The 21,173-nt window shown below is 39.5% G+C and overlaps 1 protein-coding gene across 1 annotated transcript; it reads right to left on the bottom strand.

Annotated features, from left to right (window-relative positions):
* Window positions 1-5,068: 5,068 nt before the first annotated feature.
* On the bottom strand, window positions 5,069-20,346 carry hspa14 (heat shock protein 14). Its single transcript, XM_075471985.1, has 14 exons — window positions 20,218-20,346; window positions 15,256-15,336; window positions 14,672-14,754; window positions 14,414-14,462; window positions 11,508-11,613; window positions 11,345-11,435; window positions 11,124-11,228; window positions 8,829-8,990; window positions 8,383-8,538; window positions 7,651-7,753; window positions 7,359-7,574; window positions 6,106-6,270; window positions 5,320-5,387; window positions 5,069-5,242 (listed from the first exon to the last, which is right to left on the bottom strand). Exons 1-14 carry the CDS (start codon window positions 20,272-20,274, stop codon window positions 5,164-5,166), a joined length of 1,521 nt encoding a protein of 506 aa, XP_075328100.1. The 5' UTR covers window positions 20,275-20,346; the 3' UTR covers window positions 5,069-5,163.
* Window positions 20,347-21,173: the final 827 nt, after the last annotated feature.

Here is a 21,173-nt window from a genome sequence, read left to right as displayed (position 1 = left end):
GTCTGATCAATGAGTATGCCGTATGTAGTATGTAGTCTGCGGTTTCGAACAGTCACGAACGTGTGATTGGTGATCCACAAATGCTGAGTCACGAATCACAAACATAATTTTCAGTTTTACAAATGGAAAACGATATATTTACAAATACACATTTATTTGTAAAAAAACAAAAAAAAACAACAACACACAAGTTACAAATGGGAAATTTGATCTCAAGGCATATGTGTAGATCACCATCTGTGCATTTGCAGTTATTTTTTAGACAAATTTAAGCCTATATTAGAGAGCTTTAGAGTGTAGTTTGATTGAAAACAGAGTGGAGCTGAACCACCACACATAAACTCCGAGGCTATCAGGAGCTTATCGGGGGCTTTCTACACACTACTGGGATGACGTCATCGACGCGCGCTGCAGCATCTTTACACGGAATTTGCTACTGCTGCATGGTTCGTTATTGCGTATTTCCAAATTGCCATTTTGCACAAAACTAGCAGTAGCAGTGCCTTGTATGGCACAACGTTTAGCAAACATTGGATTTTGAACACATGTACACATGGTTTTCTTGTATTTTTTTCCTTTGTGATCCTCTACTGAATCAATGTACACAACTATGAACGAAGCTATTCCAAGTTATTATCTTTTGTCATTTTATCAACATAAAAACAATATAAAATCAGTTAAAGGAATGTCAGTAAGAATCAGCTAAATTTCATGATTTTTGGCTTCATCGTTTTAGAGGCCAAGAACTTCCATTAGTGTCCAGAAGTCTTCAATTAGGAAAAGGGACCAAAACTCATCCAAAATTAATCCACACTTTGTTTTCATTGCTATTCAGACCACCCCTGTGCCCCATCTACGTCCATATTTCCAAGAACAGCCCACACAATGGCCCTTTGTTTTCAGATTTGCAGGCTGTCAGCTGAGCTATTGTGCCACACGCTCCTAATGTGTCCAAAATGCACATAATTCTTTGATAAGCTCCACCTGACACTGAGCAGTTTACTGTTGAGTGTCAGGTGCCCCTGTGCTCCCACACAAGAGACGCAGAGATCTTCAAGTGGCTAATGATCTGCCGCTGCTCTCGAACTATAAAAAAGCCACTTCTAATCAGCAGGTACTGCCTCTCAGTGGCCTCCCACTGTGGGCTTGTCGTCAGACTGTTACATTAATAACACTACTTAATGCATATACATCACCCAACTTTATGGCAAAAGGTGCCATAGGTCTGCACAGCTAGCTGTTGAAATGGACCTCTCTGACAACTACAGTTGTTTAAATAATTCTTCCTTGCCCTTAGACTAGCCTTTTGTGTAGAAATCATGAACGTAAACAGCACTGTAATCTAGCTCTCAGCTTCCTACTGTACCTGGTATCTCCCCGTATTCACTGACCGCTCTCCGACATCGACTTCTACAGTTTTACACCAACTGACCGCTCTCCGACATCGACTTCTACAGTTTTACACCAACTGACCGCTCTCCGACATCGACTTCTACAGTTTTACACCAACTGACCGCTCTCCGACATCGACTTCTACAGTTTTACACCAACTGACTGCTCTTTGACATCGACTTCTACAGTTTTACACCAACTGACCGCTCTCCGACATCGACTTCTACAGTTTTACACCAACTGACCGCTCTCCGACATCGACTTCTACAGTTTTACACCAACTGACCGCTCTCCGACATCGACTTCTACAGTTTTACACCAACTGACCGCTCTCCGACATCGACTTCTACAGTTTTACACCAACTGACCGCTCTTTGACATCGACTTCTACAGTTTTACACCAACTGACCGCTCTCCGACATCGACTTCTACAGTTTTACACCAACTGACCGCTCTCCGACATCGACTTCTACAGTTTTACACCAACTGACCGCTCTCCGACATCGACTTCTACAGTTTTACACCAACTGACCGCTCTCCGACATCGACTTCTACAGTTTTACACCAACTGACCGCTCTCCGACATCGACTTCTACAGTTTTACACCAACTGACCGCTCTCCGACATCGACTTCTACAGTTTTACACCAACTGACCGCTCTCCGACATCGACTTCTACAGTTTTACACCAACTGACCGCTCTCCGACATCGACTTCTACAGTTTTACACCAACTGACCGCTCTCCGACATCGACTTCTACAGTTTTACACCAACTGACCGTTCTCCGACATCGACTTCTACAGTTTTACACCAACTGACCGCTCTCCGACATCGACTTCTACAGTTTTACACCAACTGACCGCTCTCCGACATCGACTTCTACAGTTTTACACCAACTGACCGTTCTCTGACAGTGCATGCTGTAACTTCTCAGATGAGTCGCACTTTGGAATTAAATGATTGATCCAGTAATTTTGTTGTAGACTTTAGATTGGGCCCTTTCAGTCAATTGCCACTGCCCATACAGTGTGACCATTAGCCACTTTTGACCTCAGCCCTGCTGCCCCACACTGTTGCAGTGTGGAACTGACACTGGTACTCAAGGGCATAGGAATGAGTTTAACATTGGGGGGGGGACACATATCGGAAACCTGAAAGAAATGTCATAAATTAATGCGCACAAATGCACCTTTCTACAATATTGGGGGGGGGGTTCCTACGCTTGTACATGCTTGTACATTCCTGTAACATAATGCAGCTACAGGACACAAAGCCATCCTGTCAAAGCTTCAGTTTGTGCAGTAACAGGTGACCTTTCTGGGAAATTTCTTCACACTTAAAGATGAACAACTCTCTCCAATATGCATACAGGTAATTCAGCAGAACCCTTAGCCAAAATGTAAGAAAAAAGCATGTCCTTTCTGGAAATGTATTCATATTGTCTTTCTACACTCTTTAGCTGCTGGATTTTCTAAATGTCTATGTGCTGTAGCGGCTGCCACAAAGCAAGGTCCATAAAGACATGGGTGAGCGAGTTTGGTGTGGAAGAACTTGACTGGCCTACACAGAGTCCTGACCTCAACCCAATACAATATCTTGAATGAATCGGAGTGGAGACTGCGAGCCATGCCTTGTCGTCCAACATCAGTGTCTGACCTCACAAATGCGCTTCTGGAAGAATGGTCAAAAATTCCCATGAACACACTCTTGAACCTTGTGGAAAGCTTTCCCAGAAGAGCTGGAGCAGTTATAGCTGCAAAGGGTGGGCGAAATGTTTATTAAACCCTAATGGATTAAGAATGGGATCTCAATTAAGGTCATATGTGCGTAAAGACAGATGAGTGAATGCTTTTGGCAATATAGTGCATATTACCAAAAGCATTTTTTGGTTAAAAAAATAAATAAATAAATCAAGATTGGCACTCTATCCAAAACAGATTATACAAAAACAAATGCTCTGAGACACAGGCCCATTCTAATCCACATCTTACATCTTGCCACTTGTACAATCTCTGGTAACTGTGACTTCATGTGGGGCAACTGTGGTTGGAGAATCCCTTCGTGAAGGGATAGTGTAGAAATGCACTTGCAAGCTTTGTGAAGGCCTTGCCCATCTCCTGTTAGGAGAGATACTTCCTTTAGACAGATACTTAAGCGACCCATTCTGTCACTAATGTTTGTAGAAGCAGTCTGCATGTCTTGAAGTTATGCATCTGTGGCCATGGAAGTGATTTAAACACCTGAATTTAATTATTTGGAAAGGTAAGTGAATACTTTTGGCAATATAGTGTAAGTGTAGCCAATAACAGCAACAACAATAGCAGCTTGGTTGAAATGGCCTACAGTGTTACAGCTCTTATATAACTATTTATTACTGAAATGATCCGGCAACATGTTTTTTATTAAAACACTCATTGTTAGTTGGATACTCTGGAGCACTGGCTATGCCCATTTTTGTTTTTTTCTAGTCTGTGCCCACACACTGATTTGCCTGGTTTAATAAGTCTGGGCTCAATGTGCAATACTTTAAAATTATGCTTGAAAGCACCTACTTACAATCTCCAATATTTCATGACAATACAGTAACATACAAAAAAAAGAAACATGGCACCGATATGTGCGTATTTGCTTTAAAGGAAATGGTTGCCAAATATGTGAACCAGAACTCTACTGTTTTTATGTGTTTTCTTGATGCCTCTAAGGCTTTTGACAGAATCAATCATAGTAAGTTATTTATGAAATTACAGCAGAGAGGGGTGCCTAAGGTCATCATTAGGATCCTAGTGTACTGGTACAGCCACCAGACAATGCATGTAAAATGGGGGTGTGGAATATCCTCCCCATTCCACGTATCAAATGGTGATTAACCATCTCATGTATGCAGATGACCTGGCCATTGTGAGCCCATGTAGTGCTGGTTTACAACAACTTCTTAAGGTATGCACTCAATATGGTCTTTTGTATGACTTTAAATTCAATGCAAAGAAGAGCAATGTCATGATAGTGAGGAGTAAAGAGGATAAGAAGATGACATTCCCTGTTTTCCATCTGTGTGATAGTCCACTTATGGTGTGCAAGGAAGTTAAGTACCTCGGTCATATAATTTCAGATGATCTCTGTGATGATCGTGATATATACCGTCAACGACGTAAATTGTATGCCCAGGCTAATATGCTACTTCGCAAGTTTAGTATGTGTTCTGTTAATGTCAAATGCTCTCTGTTCAGGGCCTTCTGTACACCCATGTATACTGCCCACTTGTGGTGGAAATATAAGAAAAACAGCTACCAGAAGCTCACAGTTGCATACTATGAGACTACTGATGCAGTTACCTAGATGGTCCAGTGCCAGCTACCTGTTTGCACACTCCAATGTCCCTGGATGTGATGCAGTCCTGAGAAATGCAATGTATAAATTTATGTGCCGACTGGATTGCTCTCAAAATAGTATAATTGGATCTTTAGTAAATCCAACTAAGAGCTCTGTGAGGTTCTCTTCTAAGCTTAGGCGACACTGGAGAGAGTGCTTATATGCCTGATGGCTGTGTACTTGTCTTGTCTTTTATTTTACAATTTATTATTATTATTTTTTTACTATGTATTTATATTGTGATATGGACCATGCACTTGTGTCTGATATAAATAAAGAATTGAATTGAATAACATACACCAACGGATACAGTTTCAGTGTTATGTTTATTGAGTTAAAAAAAACAAAAACAAATCCCAACACTAAAATGTTGTGTGTGGTTTGGGCCGTAGATCACAGTCTTCATGATGCTGCTGGTATTGTGACGACCTCCGACTTGCCATGGTTCTGTTCTACACATGAAATATGAACAGAGCCATCCCTGCAACATAGAGAAATAATGATAAACCAACTAATCACAACAAGCAGTACACAAACTGATCCTGAAAGGACAAATACCTTTTCATCGTTAACACAGCATCTATGTTGTGGTTCTCCTCTTTCGGCGGCAGGTCTCTAAAGATAATCTGTATATTGTGCACAAAGATACATAAAAGTAGCTCAACGGTGCATTCGTATGCTAAATAACTGATCATAAATATGTTTGAATTAATTTTCTTGTTTATTTTTTTATAGTTAAATACTGAATCTTCTACTATGTCATCCAAAAACAACACACAGACTGTTATATAAAACTTCAAAATCATTTTTCCATTTGTAATTCAGCATTTTCAGAGAACACTTTTTGTCACGTCTTGATTGAAGTAAGTCAGAGTTCAAACTAAATACATTTTGAAGGACCAGTTGATATCTGAGAACTCAGACCACTACATTTCTCAAACTCTTTATACGGTAGGTTGTAGATTTTATCTTAAATCTACAAAAAAAAACTGACACAAAAGTGTGCACTTGATTTGTTACACATTACCCAATGACCTTTTGATCTTAATCAAGTTTCAAGTCTTTACCAAAACAGCATGATGTTCATACACTTTTTGTACAAACCATCATGACATTTCGAGGAGGTGTGCTGAAACCCAAAGACAGTAGCCGGCACAAATTCCCTCTGCATAGGACGCTGTGCTTGCATTAGAAAAAATCTAGACTGTCAAATACAGTTAAGTTCCCAGCTCACTTGTGCTTTGAAAAGAGATGAGCTCATTTCCAATTTTCTTGTACTACTCATAACACTAGCAGCAGCAGCAATAGTTTGATCTTAGCGTGTGCTTTTTTTTCCTTCCATACCTTCGATAGCTTTTCTGGCTGCTCCGTGACAAATCTCTGATAAATTTCCAAACAGAGGGAGGACATTTTTCCCTCTCCACAAAGCAGGTGATGTCTGCGGGCAGGAAGGGGAGTGCCCGACGAAAGGAGAACAGTGAACGTCTCCGCTCCGTATTCATCCAGCTCCTGCAACACCCACACACCATGAAGAGAAACAGAGTATGTTAGGCGTTACACTCTTCTCTACTACAGTGGTTCCCGAGGCAAGTCCAGGTGTGCCGTGGGATTTTGTGACAACCATAGGTTATCATTACAATATACAACTACACAAAAAATATTATTGTTTGATTTACTATATCAGTACTTTGTATGCACTCATTTCATAATACAGAGGCAAACTCTACACCTAAAAAACAATTATTTAAAAAAGATACCCATATTTTGCTGTTAACGCAGTAGCGCAGGTGGGAATTATAAGACCGGACACATATCGCTCTCAGGAGCTCAGTGAATTCCAGCATGGTACCGTGATAGGATGCCACCTGTGCAACAAGTCCAGTCATGAAATTTACTCACGACTAAATATTCCACCGTCAACTGGCAGTGGTGTTAAGAAGCTCGAAAAACACCAAAACTTGAAGAAAGAAGTCGAAAAGATGTGGGAAGAGCAGGCAGCGGTAATTAATAGTACCAGCGGTAATTGGAGCATATAGGTCCGTGACACCCAAACTGAAAGAATGGCTCCAGCAGTTCTAGGAACAGCTAAGATGCGCTGTGGAACCCTCAAGCTCCCAAGCCTCTGGTAGAAGTCCGGGCCCTGAAAGCCGGGGTATTTGACCAATATATATATATGGATATATGCGGAACTAAATAGTGTCGACATCAGTAAGTAGATGAACGTATTTTATGCCAGAAATAAGGTCCAAGTATAAAAACTTCTCCTTTAAGGTTGGAGGGTGTCATAGCTATCATCATCAACGTGGTTTTTAGTTCAATTCTCAGGCTGAAGGGGTTGAGGTCTGGACTCTCACTGGGCAACATCAAAATGCTGCTATTTCTTACTGTTAGCCATTTCTGGCCACTTTGGATGTGTATATCAATCATTGTCTCAAATGTCTGATGCTGTGTAAAATCAGGTTCTTCTGCAGTCTGCTTAAGGAAGGAGCTTAAGATTAATTACATTCGATTTATTACACATTAAATATTTGCCATGCTATGTATACATTTGTGATTATTATATTAAATACAACGTACTTTCCAATCGATTAGTATACCTTCAATAGTATGTCAACAGCAGAAACGTCCACTGTGACAGACTCCTCTTCAGAGTTGAGGCCATCTCTGCCAACAAGTAAGCCTGCTTCTATGGCTGCTCCGACAGCAATAACCTCATCAGGAGGTGATGAATTGAGGAGTTCCACATCAGGAAACATCTCCCGGATCAAATGCTGTAGACGAGGGATCCGGGCTGAGCCACCGCAGAGAACCACCTAAGAAACATACATACCTATCACAACATTCAAGCACAGAAAGTATGAAAGTATTAAAGTATGAAAGAAAACATACCTTATTAATGTCTCCAGCAGAAAGCCCTGCTTCATCCAGCAGGGACACGATTGGCTGGATGCTTTTGTTGAAGAGTGAGGAGCAGAGTTGCTCAAATCGAGCTCTGGCAAAAAAAAAAAAAAAAAAAAGATGCCAATAAAAACATTTCTGCATGTCATTTAAGTGCTTTGAGTCAGTTTTTTTTTGCAGCATTTTCTTGCATTTATTTAGCAACATTGGTCATCAATAGTAATCACCACAAGGGGGCAGTTTTACCAGATGAGGCGTATGTTTGCATTCCTTTTTAAATTAGTTTATTCAAGTGTCAGATGGAGAGGTAATTCTAAGGTACAGAGGTGGCTCAGCACCGCATCAATACATACAGTCAGCCGACATTATAGAATGATCTCAGAAAAGTAAACTACAACATAATCTGCCTCCACAATATGAACAATACATGATCTTTACATACCAGCCCAGAAGAAAGTTGCAAATTCTGCATTAGATTTCAATCCAGTGAAAAAAAAAAAAAAAAAGCCACCACAGTATTTACGACTAGGTTTTTTTTTTATTCCCCTTCATTTCATATCTTTGCTGCAATTTCCATTGTCAGAAGAAAATAGTACAGAAGGTCATTTTCACACTTTTTTTTTTTTAAATCATGATCTAAGTCACATCATAATTTCTTGTATGGATGTCATAACTTACTTTTTACATTTTTTTATGATCTTTGTGTCAACTTGCCAAACTCACCTTGAGACTTTGCATTCAAAGTCAACGCCATCATGCAGGGAATCAACAAAGCAGTTGGCTGTTCCCAAGGAGGACAGCGTGTGCTTGGCCATGTCTGCACTGTTCATCAGCTTCAACATTGCTCGAGCATTGCTGCTCACATCATGCTTATAGATTCTATGAAAACAAACACAGAGAAATAGCATTAGGATTTCTGTGGGGGGTGCTGCAGGAGTATTGGGTACCGGAGTTGCTTTTGCAAGCTATTCGGTGTAACCAAAGCAAGAGCCGTGTCCACATTCTTGGCACGAGGCTGAACTTGTTTAGAGTTCATGTTGTACTCAAAGATCCTTCATTTCAGAAATCTTAATTTTGTATAAAGCCGTAAAAAATAAATAAATAAATAAAAAATTTAAAAAAAATTAAAAATTAAAAAAGTTTCAACACGTATCAGTCACAGTGGCTACCGTTTAAACTCTGAGGCGAGGTGCTGGGCAAAGGCTTGTGTGAAAATCTCTCCTCCAATGCTGTGGTCGGTGCATGTGCTGAGAACCCGAGACATCCCTCCATTTATCCGCAGGACTGTTACACTGAGGGAGGTTCCACCGAGCTTATACACTAAGACATGGCTGTGAAAGAAATGAACATAATAAACATACAGACACATTTATACATCAAATACCAAAAGCGTTGTCACATTTATTTTACCAATATTGTATATACATTTATAAAAATTAATCAAACAAATTAAATGCGTATAGCAACAGACATATAGTATATAGCAAAGAATTGTTTATATTGCAATTGTTATAAGTCATTCTTTAACATAAACAGTCATTGTGTAGGGCTTCTGCTGTGGGCAGGAATTGCCTCAAGTAGTGTTCCAGTTAAAGGGATAGTTCGCCTCTTTTGACAGGCGCCTTTTCTGCGTGCTGTGTAGACCGTGCAGACCGAAGTGCAGACCGTGCAGTCCTCTGCTTCCGAGCAGTAAACACCGTAACAGGTGCGGCTGTCGGCAGGTGGCAGCACGCAGTGATACGAAGGGAGAGAAAATAGGGCCAAGTGATTGTGAGGTCTGACTTTTTCCTGGAGAACAATTTTGTGATGCGAATGTATTACTCTTTTGAACGCATATTGTTTTGAGAAGCAAAACGCTTTATTTTTTTAAACCCCAGCCAACTAGCTGGACTACCTTTGTCAACGCCAAAACGAGGCTGGATCTCCGCTCACAGGACGCAGCAGGGGGTAAGTCAATGTTCATAAATGATATTGCTAATATGGGATGTCATACGGCATACGGCGAACTATCCCTTTAAGACAGCTGGGACAAGTTTCCAAAAACACACCATACTTCTGGAAAGATTGAAAAGTCTTTCTAAAAAAACTCTCCATAACACAGTACAAGCTTTTGCCAGGGCACACTGTGTAAAGGGTGACATGTCAGCTCTGGACTGCTCTGCAAAGTCTCCTCCAACTATGGAAAGCCAGCACCACTGTGCTCATAATGTAAATACCAAACAGCAATAAATTTATGATCAGGGCTGCTATAACTCTCACGACTGCATCTGCTTCTACTCACTTTATTTCAACTGAGATGCTTGCAGAGTTTCCCTGGTTTCACTAACCAACGGTCCCGCAATCCAAAGTCGTCTCTACCCGGGTTGGAGAGTCATAAGCCCCGTTTCCACTATGCAGTCCGGTACGGGTCGGTTCAGAACGGTTCGCTTATTTCAGTGTTTCCATTACCACGAAAGCGTACCGGTCCCATGGTACCCGTTACCATTTTCGTAACCCTTCTGCTTGGGGAACCTAGCACACAGCACCGGTTCCAGGCTCTGCTCTCCGTTGTTGGTGAGGAGGCTGTGCAGCGGGAGCTCGATGGCGCTGTGCAAAACGAAAAAGTTTTCCAGCTGATTGCTGCAAAAATGGCAGAGAGTGGTTTCAACCGAAACCGCGAGCCAGTGTGGCATTAAGCTGAAGAAGCTTCGGAGCGATTGACGTAGTGACGCTACGGCACGCACTCCGCCCACCCCTGAGGGTCCCCTTTGTACAGTGGGAACGCAAAGCTGACCCCAAAGCGACCCGTACCGATACATAGTGAACCGTACTGACGGTGGAAACGAGGCTAAAGACAGTAGGGAGCCGGTGCAAACCTCTTGAGCAATGAAGACTTAACACTAAACCAACCATTCATCTGAAGAGACACCTTAAGTACAACCAGGCATGTTGATCAATCAGCAAGTTGGTTTTTCTAAGGTGCTATCTGGCCGACCACCGCAACCAAGCTTTCTACCATAGACACTGACTTGGTGACACAGGAGCCAGGGAGTCAGCGAAGGCCTCTCAAGTGATGGACCTCAAGGCTCGGGTGTCTCAAGCAGATCAACCCCATTGAGGCTGCCCTCAAGAGACCCACAGGGGAGATTGGGGCACCAGTGAGTCAGTGCATACCTCTTCAGCAATACCCAGCAGTTCAAGTTTTTTTTTTAAGGCAGCTTTGTCAGCATTCACTTACTCTCAGTCCAGCTCAGAGAGTCAGTGCCAGCAATGAAAAAACAAACACAAAAGAACACATCATGATAAGCCCTCCAGGATGAACTGTGTTCTGCTACTTAACAGAGGGGTGACGAGAGGGAAGAGGAACCATCTAGAGGACTAAGCCCCTGTATGAGATCCATCTTCAGCATATTGAGAAAGTGACTGATATCAAGAAATACTACGAGTAGAAAGGAAAAAAAAAACTCTTAGTGGTAATACCATACCTCTTTTCAGTGGAGCAGTCTTGTCCAATATCATAGGCCAGTAAAGCCGCTGCAGGTTCATGGATCATCCTCAATACATGGAACCCTGCAGCTTCAGCTGCCTGTCTGCACAAAAAACACGCAAGAATCAAACGATTTTTCACAATCACGCAGCAATACTGTACAGAAGTAATCCAAAAATAAATTAATTAATCAAAAAAATAAATAAAAACACAGTTTACCTCACAGCCTGCCTCTGTGCATGGGCAAACTCAAAAGGGACAGTAATGACGGCGTCAGAGACATCAGAATCCAGAGCCGACTGAGCCGTTTCTGTGAAAAATGGGCATGAACAATCAACTCGCTGCTTATTTGCAAAGTGTGCGCTCGTTGTATAATGACTACCTTTCATTTTGTTGAAGATCAGCTTTGCAACATCCTCTGGTGCCACATACTCTGGGTGCTCTCCAACTGCAATCTCATAATATGGCTTCTCTTCTCTGCTGACAACCTGTCCACAGCAGTAACAATTTTGACTGATTAAATGCTTTCTAAGTTCAGTCAACTGTGGTTTGAAGAAAGAAAAAAAAAAAAAAAAGCTCCACTCTTTCCATATTTACTTCTCAAGTGGACATGGGGTTTTTAAATCTGGTACAATCTGGTAATTTGCCAAAAATCAACACAGCAGAAATCGTTAGTGAACTTACTGGTAGTTTTGTCATTTAAAAGCCTATCTGCTGCAATATCTTTCAATCGTAAAACAACTACAGGTTACGAGTTAAGTTTGTCTTGTTAAATTTAAAATCCCCTGTATTCTGTCTAAATGGGCCTAATAACATGCTGCTACTAGGGCTGCAATAACGAATCGATAGTCAATAAAAATCGATTATTAAAAGAGTTGGCAACGAATTTCCTTATCGAATCGTTGTTTTGCGCGATTTATGCGTCACGCGCCATGTCGCAGAGCCCTTTACTTCTTCTGCAGAGCTTTGTCAATGCTGGCTGGCTGAAATAAAGTTTAATAAAAATAAATAAATAAATAAAAAGCTTAACCTGCAGAGCGAGTTGTACAGAGGCGGTATTTTCAAAGGAAATTAAGTAAATTCTACAAATGACAGACGCAGAGAAAACGGTTCGACCCAAGTCCAGTTTTAATTTGCTGGTCAAGTCAGAGTGAAGACACTGCACTGTATGGGAATGAGGAGTGAGGCAGGATGAATTGCATTTAGAGGTAATTTATTAGATCTACTCAAATTTGTGTAATTAAGTATTTTTTATGGTACTAGTACTTACACATATACATTAACATATAACATATTTTTTGCAGGTATATAGCATACATTTTAGGGCTGGGTATCGTGGCCAATTTCCTAAATCGATTTGATTTCCATTCATAAGGTCCTGAATCGATTAGTCACGATTCAATAGTATTAATTCTTCATAACTTTATGGAAAAAAAATAAATAAACAAACATCTCATGCCCTACAAATCGCTTTTGCAAAATTTTAAATTAAATCTATTCAAAATTGATTGAATCGATTTTTTTTACCCAGCCCTAATACATTTGTAGATATTTTTATGAACACGTTTTTTTTTTTTTTTTTTTTTTTTTTTTTTTTAACTTCAAGCTATTTGATGAACATTGGGGACGTCTGGGTTTCTCTGCTCAAGCTGCTGCCCCCGCGACCCGATCACCGGACAAGCGGCAGATAATGGATGGATGGATATTTGACGAACATTTATTGGGGGTCCTAGCAGCGAAGCTGCAGGAACCCATTGAGTTAGTAGCTTTTCCTATTATTATTAATCCGTTTCTGCTGCAATTGAAGTCTATGGCAGCCCCATGAATGCTATGGTAAAAAGTTGTGAAATTTGGCACACGTAATCAGCTAAGTGCCAAAGCCAATATCAAGAATTTTCATGCCCCCAAGATCTTACTCTCTAGCGCCACCAACACACCAAAGTTCAAAGTGCATTCAGCCTAATAACATTGGACTACTTGGTCCAAATTTCACAAATGAGGCATCGTTGGAATCCTTGGATCATGACGAGCCCAACGCACCCTATGACGTCAATTTGCGTATACTTAGATTTTCCGCCATTTTGAATTTTATCAAAAAGCTTAAAAAAGCATTTCAGGTCACAGAGATTGTCCAATTATCACGAAACTTGGCACATAGACTCTTAAGACCAAGCCGCACAAAAGTTATCGTGTGGAATTTTTAATTAGGCTTCCATTTTTCCATAAAAGCCAATCAAACTCGAGGTTGACGCCCCCAAACCGGAAGTGAGGTCATATCTTGGCAACCATTTGATATCATGACGTCAAACTTATAACACAGACTCAAGACTGCTAAGGTAAGAGGCCCAAGAAGTTTGGTGACGTTCGGCCTATAGGTGGCGCTATATGTAGCAAAAATGCATTTTTGCTCATATCTTTGGACCCCTTGGTCCACATTTCACAAATGAAGTATCCCTAGAATCCCTGGATATAGAAGAGGTCAACACACTTAATGATGTCATTTGTGCCATCTTGGATTGTCCGCCATTTTGAATTTAATCAAAAACCTTCAAAACGCATTTCAGGCCACTAAGATTGTCCAATCTCCACGGGACTTGGCACATAGAATCTTCAGACCAAGCCACACATAAATTATTATGTGGATTTTTTTATTTCACTTCTGTGTAACCGCGGCAGCCAATCAAACTCCATGCCGACGAGCAAATGGGACATTTGGCCGTATCTCTGCGATGCATTGATGTATCGATGCCAAACTTGGTGCATGGACTCACGACGCATTCCTGAGCGGCCCAAGCCTTCCCTATTGTAACATTCTGCTAGGACCCCCACATTGCTGCTTGCAGCTATATTTTAGTTTTTATTATTTGATATTATTGTAACAGAACTTTCTGTCAGTCCAAATATTCTAATTTGGAATAAAGATGTGGAAATTAAAAATTTTCTGTTTTCTTCTCAATTCATCGATTAATCAAAAATAAATACATAAATCTATAATAATAGTTAAAAAAAAAAAAAAATTAAATTAAAAAAAAAAGGAAAAATAAATAAATGAAGAAAAATACAAATAAAATAAATAAATAAATCGACCGATAAATCGATTATTAAAAATAATTGTTAGTTGCAGCCCAAGCTGCTACAAAGCCATAATCCTACTGACTGAAGTCAGATGCGATATGAGCAGAATCAGAAAAATGAGCAAAGAGAGGACAATAAAAGTCATTGAAGGACACAAAATTCACAGCTTTAGGGAATAATTTTTTATTTTATTTCGTGTTTATCGACACTCACCTGGCACTTGGTCTCCTTTTTATGAGCTTGTGTCTCTGGCTCGTCAAATCTAACCAATTGAGATAGAAAAGAAAAAAAATTCCTTTGAAAAACGTACTCATTTATATAGTTGTATCATGTCATGCATTTTTTGTTTAGTAGGAAAGAACGAGCTGAATTTAACACAATCATCATGTCAACTGAATATTAAACAACTGGGCTATATTAATATAATGCTTTGTCTCTTGCAGCTGGACATTTGTAAACAAATCAAGTCACCTTTTCCCCAGTACTTGTTTCACTTTAACAACGGTGTTGGCAGCATTGCGGACCCGTCCTTGCTTTGCAGCTATTCCTACAATCTGCAAAACAAAGAAAAATAAATTGAGTGACAACATGCCAGAGCTCTGAGAATATGAAATATCAGAAATACAAAATCATTGAATCTTCATTTATCCCCACAAGGGGAAGCTCCAAATGTTACAGCAGCAAGGAGAGCAATAGAAATAAAAATAGAAACAAACAACAGAGCATTAAAAGTTAAAGATGGATTTTAAAGACAACCAAAGCTGTATATGTTATTGAATTGTACATACAATTAAAAATATTTATATTTATATACCCTGTTACATGTCACATGTTATGTTCAACTTTGAAAGAAAATAAATATTTAATTAAAAATTAACCTTCCGATATCATTAAATCTCAATTAAGAGTAACAGGGAACATTTAAAATTCACAAAATAGTGATTTGTTTTATATCGTGATATATTGATATCGACTGATATGTATAAAAAAAATATATATATCTTGATATGATTTTTCCCCATATCGCCCAGCTCTATGAGAAATATAAACTTTACCTGCTCAGTATCTCTGTAGCCCACTACAGCTGGAGTCACACGGTCTCCTGCATCATTAGCCACCACTTCAGCCCGTCCATCCTGAATAATACACAGAAAATGACAATTCTGGTTACTTCTTCTCGAGCTTGGCGGTAAAGAAAAGAAGAACAAACAACAACAAGAATGTTTACAGATTAGCTTGTCAATCAATACTGCCTATACCGCTAGTACACTCACATAGCCTAATAAAGTGAGAATTTAAATTAAAAAAAAAAAAACTTTTCGGATCAACTGAATATGTACCACAGCGTCCATAAATCAGCCTTTACAATTATTTTAATAATCGATTTTTATTTTATCTGTCGATTTTTTTTATTTTTTCCCCATTTTCTTTTATTTATCATTATTGATTTTTTATTTAAATTTTAACAGATATTTTTTACTATTATTATTTATTTTTGATTAATCGAAAAATTGGGAAGAAAACAAAATTTTTTAATTTCCACATCTTTATTCCAAATTAGAACATTTGGACTGACTGAATGTGCACCAATGTTACGTGTGAGAGTGTGTGTTAGTGTGTGACACCAGTCATTTGAATCAGTATAAACAATAGATAGAGATTCTAAAAGTTTTGGGATTCACATAAAAAATTATGAGTCTTTTCACAATTGGGATTAACATGCATCCAGGGTGATCCGATCACAAGTGGGTAGCACTAAATACAGGTGTGAACACAGTGAGCAACATGCCATGACAGTGGTCATCAAATACATGGGCCAGAATCTTTCTTGGCAGACACTGTGATGGACAGATGCTCTCATAATATAAAATAAAATAAAGATTGTATCCTAAATCATACATCATTATTTTATCAATTATTTTTCCTTCCAAATGTGTTATCTTTTAGCTTTTGTCGTGTTAACAGACTCATATTACCTGTACTACAGCAGGCCACTAGGGGGCCATTCCAATAAGTTCGGCTTCATATTTATGAAGATGTATGAGCTGTCCGTCACCAGCACATGCAGTGTCGTAGTTTGTCGAGAAGATTGACAGAAGAAAGGCCTTCAAGCATGAAAAACAGCACTTGAAAGTTGATGCAGAAAACCACGGCTTTAATGACGATTGGACTGATAGGTATGTATTCATAGTGCCAACTTTTTTAAGAAAAGTTGTACCTTTTATGCCTCTGAAACTGACGCTAAGGAATATAATCTGAGGCGTCACCCCGACACAAAGCATTACAAGCTTCACGGAGTCATATCCTGAACAGACAGAGGCCCATCAGAGGTCTGCTAAACTGTTGTTCACCATGTCCATGTTTTGGATGACGATGTCAAGCAACTTGTAATTGATGACGTCAAAAAAGCCAGATACCTATCGCTGGTTATTGATCAGTCCACAGACAACACAACATTTTCCAAATGTGCGTTTTTGTCAGATAATTTTATGGCAAAGATTTTAAAAGAGGAGCTGCTGGCTTTGATTCCACTGGAGGGCATTACTATGAAGGTAAAAATTAGGGCTGGGCGAGTTAACTCGTTATTATCGCGTTAACTCAATTATTTAACGCCGATAAATATTTAATCGCGCATTAGCGCAGGTTTTATTTTCCATTTTATTATTGTAAAAGTTTGTTTCTCACAGGCTTTTATTTTGTAAAAGTCTGTTGCTGTCTGCTGCGGAACTGGAAAAGAAAGTAATCGGCGGATCTACCAAACATGGAGAAGGGTACGGAACTTTTACTCGGCCATTTTCATTTTAAAGTTCTTCCAGACGGCGGAGTCGACAGAAGCAAAGTCATCTGTAAACGCTGCCAAGTTGAATTGTCTTATCACCGTAGTAGCTCCAGTCTAAAATATCACTTAAAGGCAAAACACACAACTGATAGCAGCAAGTCATTCAAGGAAACAGACAGTGGAGCGAGGCTTCTACATAAAAACTACAGAAAGATGCTGATGTTAAAAGTGTGTTTGCACAACAAATGTTATGGCACTTTCATTCATATGGCAGCACATTTAAAATATAGCTAAATGCTAAAAGCTATACACTACTTTTGAATTCATTTTTGGATTTTGTGTACAAATGCAATTAATCATGATTAATCAGGGAAATCATGTGATTAATTAGATTAAAATTTTTTATCGTTGCCCAGCCCTAGTAAAAATGCGCCAAAATGAACAAGCTTGTTAAAATACAATGTGAAAATCTGAACCCGTGTCTACCTTTGCTCTGGTAAAGAAAATTCACACACATGTGAACTGAATTGGAGTCGCACATAAAACCTAGAAACCTAGAACATAAAACATAAAACAGAACCTGAAGAAAAGCACTTCACCTGCAGATTTTCAAGGGTTAACCACCTCATGCCAACAAAACCTTACCCTATATAGAGAGGTTCATAGTATACTAAACTGAATAGGCACTCTAGTCAATCGGCTGTCACAGGTGGTGAATTTCTCTGCCGGATTTGATGACTTTGCCATTTCCAAGAATGTCACTGGATTCTTGCATGACCCCCTTGTGATGTGTTCAACCTGCATTATTATAAGATGCCTCATCTATACAAAAGCTGGCCAAGAAATTTAACAGAACCTGAAGACATTTGAGTTTGACAGGTGGTCACTGAACAAACTGACTCCCCACATCAAAAAGTGGAGCTGATTCTCCAACAGGCTCATTCAGTTCTGCTATCAGAATGAAAGCTTCAGAAAAATCAGTAATTCTGCAATTCAGTGAACAACAACTTGCGTCTGTGTAACAGGTGACCTATCATTGGATTTCACATCTGTATATACTGTTAATATAAATGTGTAAATGATCATTTCCATCTATTGCACTCTTGTACACACCATTCTACTTTGCACTAATGTCAATATTGTCTGTTTTTACTTTTTCCATTTATTTTTACTATGACTGGGTTTTGACTGCACAGCTATCTCAAAACTCGTATGAGCAGGTGTAGATACTCTTCAACTTGATATTTTCCACTACTACGTATTATTCTTATTGTTAACTAGTCTTGTAACAGCCAAAATATTATTTTTGCCCCATGCACTTTTTAAAAATTATTTTCATTATTTTTTGGGGGGCTTTTATGTCTTTAATGGACAGGACAGTTAAGAGAGACAGGAAGCAGGGTGCAGAGAGAGGGGGAACGACATGCAGCAAAGGGTTCAAGTGTTAAAAGCAACACTTGAAAAGTTTGAAAACTATGTGCTTCTCACAAAATGTATCCTTAAGTTCGTTTACTTAAACTACTTAAGTTCACGACTTTGATATATAAAGCCCCACACCATACAGTTTCACTTTACTGTCTAGTGACATTTTTGTGGCCTTGTGATGGAAACCTTTTTAACCACTTCAACATAACAACAAATTCATTTGCAATACTGTCCAGGTGCAGGGCGCACACAGAGTTTTGTTTTTATGACACTCGTGTTACATATGAATACATTTTAAAGCTCTTAACGGCCTCGCCCCATCATATTTATCTGGTAGAGCTCTGAGGTCAACAAATCAATTTTTTTGCTGGAAGTGCCCAGGTCAAAAGACAGACACTGGGGTGACCGAGCCTTTTCCGTCGCTGCCCCCAGGCTCTGGAATAAGCTCCCCGTCGAGCTGCGTCTTCTGACCTGGGCCTCTTCAAATCTAGGCTAAAAACCTACTTATTTAGGATTGCTTTTAATACCCAGTAGTATGATGGCACTTTTATCTTATTTTATCTTAATAAATTGTGTTATATTTTATTGCTTTCACTGTTCTTTTATTGTTTTTAATTTGTTTTTACTTATTCTTCTCTTTATTTATTACCTGCTGTAAAGCACTTTGGTACACTGAAAGGATTACCTGTAAAGGGCTCTATAAATAAAGCACATTTACATTTACGTAGCACAACTATAGCAGAGCACAAGAGCAAAAAAAGTTGCAATATACACACCTGATTCAGATCAATGCATCGTTAGCAGGCTTGTGCAGAACTTGACAATCTTTTGAAGAGTTTAATTTCATCTGAATCAGGTGTGTTGAAGCAGGGGAACATCTAAAACCTGCAGGACAGCGGACCGGCTGTGGACATCCCTGCTTTAAGGGATTTAGCTTGTGCCTGCCCAACATTTGCTTGTTACTACAACAACCACCAAGGACTGGCTCCTTATACCGTTTCCTAAATTGCACATCCTGAAGTGCCGACTTTGTTTTTAGGCTTCCCCCACAGAATGGAAGAAAGAGGTAACAAGATTTTAATCAAATGAGACATCCTTACCTTAACTTGTCATTTTAGATGGATTCAATTTATGAATAGCAAAGTGGCATCACTTGATCATTGTTTAATTATATCTTTTTGCTTTATTCTATGATCTCTAGTTATTCTGGACGACTTGTTAGCATTTTTATTCCATTCAAAGCTGGGCCTAATGTGTCACGCTCCTTCACACACCACACATACAGAAAGAATACACCTGTCCATCCATGCTCATAGTTCCTCTGACAAGCTCCTCAATTCAATCTTCTCTCCTCCAGGTAAACTTAAAAAAAAATTGGACTTTTGTTTTGTTGTGCTGAAATTTCTACATGCAGAAAAAACGGAGGAGGGAGGAGACACCAAATTAGGGAATTAGTGGGAACGTTTAGCGTTTCTATAACATTGGTAACAGCGTCAATACATATTATCCACGCTCGGCCTTAAATTGGTTATATTCAGACCCGAACCGATGTTTCAATGAACCAGTCAAGATTATATTTTCTTAAGTTATTGTACTGGTGATATCCTACCGTATCTCAAGTGGGATTTAATGGACGTTATGACTAATATAATTTGAATTATCGTTATATTATGTAGCTAGCCGGCAGGTTGACGGCCAACGCCATTAGCGTGGCTATACGGTTTTAAGATTAGATTGAAGACTACGCTGTCGATTATAAGGTTATGTATGGAACGTAAATATCCAGTCGAGTTACAAACTGAGTGGCACTCACCTTAAATATCGCTACACAGGCACATGTATAGCCAAAGTGAACCCCAATCGCAGCCATATTGTGAAATATCGACTCAGTGGCAGCTACACTGATCCACGCGGCGACTGCCCTGCAATGAGTATCAACTTCCGGTAGAACTTTTTTTATGAACTACGGAGCACCTTAAGGGACACTAGGGTATTGTTTTTCTTTTTTGCGTTCCCTCACTTCCGATTGACAGCTTCCGATTCACGACTTAAAGGCTTTATATAAAGTAAATTTAGCATTTAGCCTGTCCTATACTAGGTCCTGTATAAAAAAACACAATAGTAAGACTGGTCAGATATAGACTGAATTATTCTACTGAGGATATAGGTTATTTAAAACGTACTTTGTGCAGGAATAAGATTTTCGACAAGTCAGTTTAAAAAATGTCATTTGACAAATTTCTTAAATAGATAATGGATTAAGGCACCTGGAAACGAGCTTGGACAATTTCTTTCTTGATATCACAGCAGCAGGTAATCAAAGGATATCACAGCAGCAGGTAGACAAATCTGAAGGTTTACAATGCTCATACTAAGTAAAACAACTGAATGTATCCAAGCTAATGCACATTTGGACAGAGGGAACTGTTAATAATGGGATGAAGAAGGTCCTGTCTGGACATAGATGGGAGGTCAGATGACTGCAATCAGGTGCATAGCACCAAATTCTGGGCCCGATGCACAAGCAGTGCCCATGTTATGACCCAATAATAAATATCAATTCAATTTTTGAATTGGTATACTATTGCAATGGTGTGCAAACCTGATTTTGCTTTCTTGGGCATCATCTTCAACGTGTTGCGCACTGCTGCTTCAGCAGAATGAATGCTGAGTTAAATGTGCAGTCTTAAAAAAAAATGCGCGCGCCTAAAAAGCCCAGTGAAAGGCGGACTAAACCATTTCGTGCAAGGGGTGAAGGTGCCTGCTAGG

This window comes from Odontesthes bonariensis, chromosome 8 (assembly GCF_027942865.1).
Source record: "Odontesthes bonariensis isolate fOdoBon6 chromosome 8, fOdoBon6.hap1, whole genome shotgun sequence".
NCBI classification, from domain to species: Eukaryota; Metazoa; Chordata; class Actinopteri; order Atheriniformes; family Atherinopsidae; genus Odontesthes; species Odontesthes bonariensis.
Note: the sequence above shows the minus strand (reverse complement) of the source record. Positions and strands in the feature narration are given on the sequence as shown.

Excerpts from the sequence above, each read along its gene's own strand:
- hspa14 (XM_075471985.1), bottom strand. The coding sequence starts at position 20,274 with ATGGCTGCGATTGGGGTTCACTTTGGCTATACATGTGCCTGTGTAGCG. Across the intron at positions 15,337-20,217 it reads CCTGTGTAGCGATATTTAAG|GATGGACGGGCTGAAGTGGT; the intron begins GTGAGTGCCACT and ends TGTATTATTCAG. Across the intron at positions 11,436-11,507 it reads GATCTTCAACAAAATGAAAG|AAACGGCTCAGTCGGCTCTG; the intron begins GTAGTCATTATA and ends CATTTTTCACAG.